This window comes from Triticum urartu, chromosome 1A (assembly GCF_056163025.1).
Source record: "Triticum urartu cultivar PI428250 chromosome 1A, HENAU_Tu73, whole genome shotgun sequence".
NCBI lineage: Eukaryota > Viridiplantae > Streptophyta > Magnoliopsida > Poales > Poaceae > Triticum > Triticum urartu.
The window spans coordinates 22,258,328-22,266,861 of record NC_141873.1 but is presented as its reverse complement, the minus strand read 5'-3'; the positions used below and the strand labels follow the sequence as shown (position 1 = coordinate 22,266,861).

General features: G+C 44.8%; 1 protein-coding gene across 1 annotated transcript; it reads left to right on the top strand.

Moving 5' to 3' along the window:
• The first annotated feature begins 4,802 nt into the window (after positions 1-4,802).
• On the top strand, positions 4,803-6,816 carry LOC147988616 (protein FAR1-RELATED SEQUENCE 11-like). The gene is made up of 4 exons (XM_087543927.1): positions 4,803-5,101; positions 5,195-5,419; positions 5,620-5,884; positions 5,972-6,816. Exons 2-4 carry the CDS (start codon positions 5,244-5,246, stop codon positions 6,668-6,670), a joined length of 1,140 nt encoding a protein of 379 aa, XP_087400053.1. The 5' UTR covers positions 4,803-5,101; positions 5,195-5,243; the 3' UTR covers positions 6,671-6,816.
• The last annotated feature ends 1,718 nt before the right edge of the window (positions 6,817-8,534 follow it).

Genomic DNA, 8,534 nt, shown 5'->3' with positions numbered 1-8,534 from the left:
CGCCCGTCTCGCGCGTGGGTCGCCTGCTGGCCTCCCGATCAGGCCCAGCCACAAGCCCCGCGGCCCAGCTGACTCCATGGACCTGGGCCTTGGCCCAGGGTAAGTTACCTCCCCCCCGCGCCTGTTTCCTGTTGGGCCCGTGATCAGTTTCAGCCCAATAGTGTTTTTTTTCCTCTGGACGATTTTGTCTATTATTCCAGAGAACGCCAGTTTTACAGAAAAGACCCTCATGTTTGTTCATTTAATATCTCACAAACTAAGCATCACATGTAAAAACTTTGTATATGAAATATGCTTAGTTTTTCATCTAGTTTCATAATATGCCTTTTCATCCATGTTTCAAATGTTTAAAATGTTGTTTGCATATAATTTGCCTATTGCCATGTTAAAATGATTTAATTCATAACTAAATAACCGTAGCTCCAAATTTAACAAACTTTATATGTAAATGGGGTGGAAAAAATGCCTAGCTTAACATGGTGGATTTACTTTGCCTGTTTAACAACTCTAAAATTGTGTTTAGGGCAGAACAGTACCATAACCAAAATATGCATATGGGGATTTACCGGAATTGTTGTTCGTTGCTTCCGGCCTCATTTAAACTTGACTAGATAGGTAGTTTTACTTTGCTTCACCCTCTTGCCATGTTTAACAACATTTAATATTGTTGGGTCGAGATCGAACTAAATAACTTGAATGTGGTGTTTCGTCAATATGCAACGGAGTTGCATATTGAGCTCCACTTAATTTGTACGGTTGTTTGTGCACTTTGCCATGCCATGCCTCATTAAACCGGACATGCATCATACTTGTTTGCGCATCGTGCCATGATTATGTGATGTTTGTTTACTATGTTGTTTGCTTTCTTTCCGGTGTACTTCTTCTCGGTAATCCGGTAACGTTGCGTTTGTGAGGATCCGTTGGCTATGTCTGTTTGTCTTCTTCATGGACTCGTTCTTCTTCCTTGCGGGATCTCAGGCAAGATGACCATACCCTCGAAATCACTTCTATCTTTGCTTGCTAGTTGCTCGCTCTTTTGCTATGCCTACGCTGCGATACCTACCACTTGCTATATCATGCCTCCCATATTGCTAAGACAAGCCTCTAACCCACCTTGTCCTAGCAAATCATTGTTTGGCTATGTTACCGCTTTGCTCAGCCCCTCTTATAGCGTTGCTAGTTGCAGGTGAAGATTGGAGCTTGTTCCTTGTTGGAACATGATTTTTGTTGGGATATCACAATATCTCTTATTTATATTAATGCATCTATATACTTGGTAAAGGGTGGAAGGCTCGGCCTTATGCCTGGTGTTTTGTTCCACTCTTGCCGCCCTAGTTTCCGTCATATCGGTGTTATGTTCCCGGATTTTGCGTTCCTTACACGGTTGGGTTATAATGGGAACCCCTTGACGGTTCGCCTTGAATAAAACTCCTCCAGCAAGGCCCAACATTGGTTTTACCATTTGCCACCTAGCCTTTTCTTTTTCTTGGGTTCTGCAGACTCAAGGGTCATCTTTATTTAAACCCCTGGGCCAGTGCTCCTCTGAGTGTTGGCCCAACCTGTCAGCTGCCGGTGGCCACCAGGGGCAACTCTGGGCTGGCCTACCGAAACCTTGGACAATCCGGTGTGCCCTGAGAACGAGATATGTGCAGCTCCTATCGGGATTTGTCGGCACATTCGGGTGGCTTTGCTGGTCTTGTTTTACCATTGTCGAAATGTCTTGTAACCGGGATTCCGAGCCTGATCGGGTCTTCCTGGGAGAAGGAATATCCTTCGTTGACCGTGAGAGTTTGTGATGGGCTAAGTTGGGACACCCCTGCAGGGATTTAAACTTTCGAAAGCCATGCCCGCGGTTATGGGCAGATGGGAATTTGTTAATGTCCGGTTGTAGAAACCTGAAACTTAACTTAATTAAAATGCATCAACCGCGTGTGTAACCGTGATGGTCTCTTCTCGGCGGAGTCCGGGAAGTGAACACGGTGTTGGAGTTATGCTTGAACGTAGGTTGTTTCAGGATCACTTCTTGATCACTTCTAGTTCACGACCTTGCTTTGCCTCCTCTTCTCGCTCTCATTTGCGTAAGTTAGCCATCATATATGCTAGTGCTCGCTGCAGCTCCACCTCATACCTTTTTCTCTACCCATAAGCTTAAATAGTCTTGATCGCGAGGGTGTGAGATTGCTGAGTCCCCATGACTCACAGATTACTTCCAAAACCAGTTTGCAGGTGCCGATGAAACCGTGCAGGTGACGCAATCGAGCTCAAGGAGGAGCTCGATGAAGATCTCATTCATTGTATTGTGCCGTTTTAGTTGATCAGTAGTGGAGCCCAGTCGGGGCGATCGGTGATCTGTAGCATTAGGGGTAGTCTTTTTATTTTGGTTCCGTAGTCGAACCTTGATTGTAATGCTTTATTCATGTATTGTGTAAAGTGGCGATTGTAAGCCAATTCTGTACCTCTTTCTTATTCAGTACATGGGATGTGTAAAGATTACCCCTCTTGCGACATTGCCTTCAATGCGGTTATGCCTCTAAGTCAAGCTCCGACACGTGGGAGATATAGCCGCATCGAGGGTGTTATAGTCTCATAGGACCAACGCCCCAGAACAGCAATCGTCGCTGATGAAGAGAATTTTAGATCGAAAGAATCCAACCTGAATACACATGAACAAAGATGAACAAAGACCGGATCCGAGCGGATCCGGCGCTGCCGACGGAAGGCAAAAACCCTAGTCACCTCTTCTTGGAGGAGGGACAAAGGGCTCAACCAGGGCTCTGTAACGATTTTTCTAAAAATGGCTAAACCAGGGCTTCATCAATTTCTTTCATATAGAAGAACCCGCGGGATCGATGTCTAGAAGACTAGCGATGATATCCGTCTACACGCGAGTTTCCCTTCTCATCACCAACCGTCGAAGCGGCAGGCCGAAGAAAGACGAATTCACTGGCTCACTGATGTAGCACGAAAGGGATAAGTTTGCCCTAGCCGCCACGAGGAAGAGAAAGAAATGCTTCGCGTCTAGTCAAAAATGCAATGCGGCCTTTTTCAAGGGGAGTTGGTCTTTTGCCACAAGTTTGTTTGCACGTTGTTAAGAGTGTTACAATGTAAAAAAACGGGTTGATCCACTACCTCTTGCCCTTTCTCCACCCCCCCCCCCCCCCCCTCCCCGACCTGCTGCCCCGTCCTTTTCTTTCACCGTTGCCTTGCCCCATTCTCTTTTTGCCACCGGCATGGACAATTTGATCGAAGGGTCATTTTGGTTTTTGTATGCCAACGAACTTCTTCAAGAAATGCAACGGCTGGCCATATTTTTCCAAAGTGTCCGACCACCCCAAACCCAAGCTCATATACGAGGAGAATTGGGATTGTTCGAACATGCCATCACATCGGTCCTAACAAGCCGGCCCCACCACCAAATTGCCCCACCCACCTCTCCACTCTCTTCCTTTGCTTGCTCACCTGATCCCCACCTCCTGCCAAAAAAGAAAATATATTCCCTTCGTTTCTTTTTAGTCTGCATATAAGACTTGGTCAAAGTCAAGCTTTGTAAAGCTTGACCAACTTTATAAAAAAAAATATCAACATCTACAATACTAAAGCTATATGGTATGAAAATTAATTTCATGATGCATCTAACAATATTGATTTCATGTTTTGAATCTCGATATATCTTTTCTATAAACTTAATCAAAGTTAACAAAGTTTAACTTTGACCAAATCTTATATACGAAGTAAAAAGAAGCGGAGAGATGGTTCAGTGACTTTGGCAAAGTACTTTCTATCAAGTCGAGAATACAATAATGCGTAATCAGGCGCTGGAGTATATTCCTCAACAGCAAAACGTAGTCGTAAACAACCCCTCTCACAGAAACGCACTATACTACTTCCTCCTTTCCGGTTTATAAGGCTCAATTCAAAAATCTCACCAACCAAGGTAGATGATGAGTGGTGAAATATTTTTTATAGTTTGCAAAAGCACCCAATTAATGCTTTTGTTTTCCTCAAAAAATTATGTTTACGAATGCATTAATTGCAATGCATGCATGCATAAAGTGCATGTATTGGTCAGTTTTCTCTTAATACTTGCATGCAATGATTTAATGCACCTTAAAGACTAAACATATGATGGGAAATAACCAAATTGAGCTTTATAAAATAGAAAAACTAAAATTTTAAGATAAGCCCTATAAACCGAAAAGAAGGAAGTACTAGTATAGTAAAGCAAATCCCCCCGCAAAAAATTAGAAAAATGATGGGGACCTACCGTAAAATGCATGACTTGACCTCGAGCAACTAAAAGCCAGTGCTCGTATTTTTGGGGACGGGAGTACTTTTAGGGAGTAGCAGTGCGTAGTTTTCTACTTGTATTTCCCCGCAAAAAAAAGTTTTCTACTTGTATACTCCCTCCGTGGCTCCGTCAACCAGACGTAATGGGTTTTTCTTTTCAAAGACCGAGGAACCCTCAGTACGCCATAAAAGCATGACTTGACCTCGGGATGCTCGTCACGCTCTTGTGTAAAACTCAAGGTAAAACTACAAAAATCCCGTCGAGTCAATGGTCCTTCCGGTCTTGCTAAAAATATCAATGTGTTTCGACAAGGAACCTCACACTAGCTGTCGTTCACATGGAGGTGGATTAGGAACACTCGGCGATGACCACCTACGGAATCGCTGCCGCACGCATGCAACCTTGGGATCTGTGCCTTTTGTCTTTAAATGATTATAGCCTGTTAATACGGCGCACGCGTTGTAGGAAGGAACAGTCTATACCTGTTTTTGCTCATTTATTGTTTCCTGTCCTGGCCACCATCATATAGAAAGTTGTCCCTACCTAATTAATGTACTCAACCATCGCCTACCTGTGGAGTTTTCTGCTTCATCGCAAGGACTCTGTAGCCAGATCTGAAAACCAGCTCTCCTCTCGGCTCTTTGTGGTGATTTCCAGTCATAAAATTTTGCCACAGAAGTAGTTGATTTCAGTTTGGTATAGCTTCTGTTCGTGTGCTGTTTAGCAGTAATCTTTTTCTTGAGTTCTTCGGCGCGAGAAGATGAGCAGTCCGGCAGATCCGCTTGACCACGAACCCACCGCCATCAAATCCATGTAAGTTCTTTAGTTTTAGAACAGATTGGTAAGCAGAACTGCTGTATTAAATGAGTATGTGTTTATTTTCCTTTTGCTACTCTCCCCTTCAAGATCGACAGAAGAAAAAAGAGCCGACTAGTACGCCGCGGGGATAGCTCAGATGTCCGTCAAAGAGGCGCGGCCACTGTCGACGGTAGCTGAAGCAGACGAGCTAGATTCTTCTAATGGCAGCACAGAGCAGCACGTCTCAACAGTAGTAGATGGAGATCCTGGATCGAAATCAAGGACTCCAAATGTGATTGATGTCGAAAGGGAAAAGAGCGGCTGGGTTCGACGGTATGTTATATCTGTACAATTTCCTTCATGAACTCGATTTATGAGCTTGATGCACACGCACAGAAGGTTCGAATTCTTGAAAAAATTGTTGATTCTATGGACATACCATCAACATAGAAATTTAATGTGTTCTCCTAATTTGTATGTACCGTTAATCGTATTTGTATGGGATTGACACTGGTCTTTTTTTTCAACTACAGTCACAGACACGGCGCAATGCCTGACGAACGAGCCGCTAGTGCAGAAAGGATTAGTGCACTGGAATTAGCATTTAGAGGATTCGCTGAGAGGAAAGGAGATGAAGTCGTAGTGCCTTCTATGGGGTTGACATTTGATTCGCTAGGAGAGGCCTATGACTACTACAACCTGTATTCATGGGAATGCGGTTTCGGAATCAGGTATGGGAAGAGTCGTACAAATGTCAAAGGTGCTAAAAGCATGCAAGAGCTGCTTTGCAACTGCGGGGTAAGCAAACAAACTCTATAATCCCTGTTCATTTACACCTTTTCAGAATATTGGATGGTTATTCAATTTAGTTTACTTTCTCATTAGGGGAAACCAAAGAAGGTGAACTCTACCTCTTCCAGAACAGAGTGTCCAGCGATGATTAGATTGCTGAGGACTGAAGATGATGGCTGGTACATATGTGAGTACAAAGTCTCTCACAACCATGAGATGTTACACACATGCGCCCAGAAACTCCACTTCCCTTCCCAACGGCACATAGACAAATACACAAGAGAGCTGGTATCTCAACTGCGTCAGAATAATGTCAACCTCAGCAAAGTTTACAGCATAATAGGGACATCTTTTGGTCACATAGAGAATGTTCCTTTCACCAAAAGATACCTGAGGACCTTGTGCGCGAAACTAAGCAGAGACCAAGAAGATGAAGATGTTAAGAAGACAATGGATTATTTTGCTGAGCTGAAGCAGAGTGACCCTGAATTCACTTATACAGTTCGTGTAGACAGTGAGAGTAGAGTTAGAACACTGATATGGACAATTGGGAAGAGCAAATTACAGTACCACTACTTTGGTGATGCTGTTACATTTGATACTACCTACAGGACAAATCTATACGACATGCCATTCGGACTATTTGTTGGGGTTAACAACCATTTCCAGAGTGTTATATACGCTGGTGTACTTATGCATGATGAGAAAGTAGAGAGCTTTAACTGGGTTTTTTCAGAGTTTGTCAAGTTGATGGGAGGGAAGAAACCAATTACCATTCTAACTGGTAAGTAAGTTGTCAATTTGGTAATATATATTTTTGTAATGAAAACTAGTTGGATCTGATATTGACCAATATTAATGTAATATTCACAGACCAAGCAAGAGCCATGGAGCTAGCTATCGAGCAAGTTTACCCAGATGCAACACATCGTTGGTGTAAGTGGTGTTGGGGAACGTAGCAGAAAACAAAAATTTTCCTACGGTTTCACCAAGATCCATCTAGGAGTTCATCTAGCAACGAGTGATTAGATGCATCTACGTACCTTGTAGATCGCGAGCGGAAGCGTTCAAAGAACGGGGATGATGTAGTCGAACACGACGTGATTCAAATCACCGATGATCTTAGCACCGAACGGACGGTGCCTCCGCGTTCAACACACGTACGGAACGGATGACGTCTCCTCCTTTCTTGATCCAGCAAGGGGGAAGGAGAGGTTGATGAAGATCCAGCAACACGACGGCGTGGTGGTGGATGTAGGGCGTCACAGTAGCAGGGCTTCGCCTATACTACGAGAGAGAGAGACGTAACGGGGAGAGAGGGAAGCACCAAAGGCTGAGGTATGAAGTCCCTCCTCTCCCCCACTATATATAGGAGGGCCAAGGGGGGGTGGTGCGCAGCCTAGGAGATCCAATCTCCTAGGTGCGGCGGCCAGGGGAGGTTTCCCTCCCCCCCAAGGCACTCAGGGGTGCCTTCCACTAGTGGGACTCCTCCCCCATGGAAACCCTAGGCGCATGGGCCTATAGGGGCTGGTGCCCTTGGCCCATATAGGCCAAGGCGCACCCCCTACAGCCCATGTGGCCCCCCGGGATAGGTGGCCCCACCCGGTGGGCCCCCGGGACCCCTCCGGTGGTCCCGGTACAATACCGATAACCCCGAAACTTGTCCCGATGGCCGAAACAGCACTTCCTATATATAATTCTTTACCTCCGGACCATTCCGAAACTCCTCGTGACGTCCGGGATCTCATCCGGGACTCCGAACAACATTCGGGTTACTGCATACACATATCTTCATAACCCTAGCGTCACCGAACCTTAAGTGTGTAGACCCTACGGGTTCGGGAGACAAGCAGACATGACCGAGACGACTCTCCGGTCAATAACCAACAGTGGGATCTGGATACCCATGATGGCTCCCACATGCTCCACGATGATCTCATCGGATGAACCACGATGTCGAGGATTAATCAACCCCGTATACAATTCCCTTTGTCAATCGGTATGTTACTTGCCCGAGACTCGATCGTTGGTATCCCAATACCTTGTTCAATCTCGTTACCGGCAAGTCACTTTACTCGTACCGTAATGCATGATCCCGTGATCAACCACTTGGTCACCTTGAGCTCATAATGATGATGCATTACCGAGTGGGCCCAGTGATACCTCTCCGTTATCCGGAGTGACAAATCCCAGTCTCGATCCGTGTCAACCCAACAGACACTTTCGGAGATACCTGTAATGCACCTTTATAGTCACCCAGTTACGTTGTGACGTTTGATACACCCAAAGCACTCCTACGGTATCCGGGAGTTACACGATCTCATGGTCAAAGGAAAAGATACTTGACATTGGAAAAGCTCTAGCAAACGAACTACACGATCTTTGTACTATGCTTAGGATTGGGTCTTGTCCATCACATCATTCTCCTAATGATGTGATCCCGTTATCAATGACATCCAATGTCCATAGCCAGGAAATCATGACTATCTGTTGATCAACGAGCTAGTCAACTAGAGGCTTACTAGGGACATATTATGGTCTATGTATTCACACGTGTATTACGATTTCCGGATAATACAGTTATAGCATGAATAAAGACAATTATCATGAACAAAGAAATATAATAATAATGCTTTTATTATTGCCTCTAGGGCAT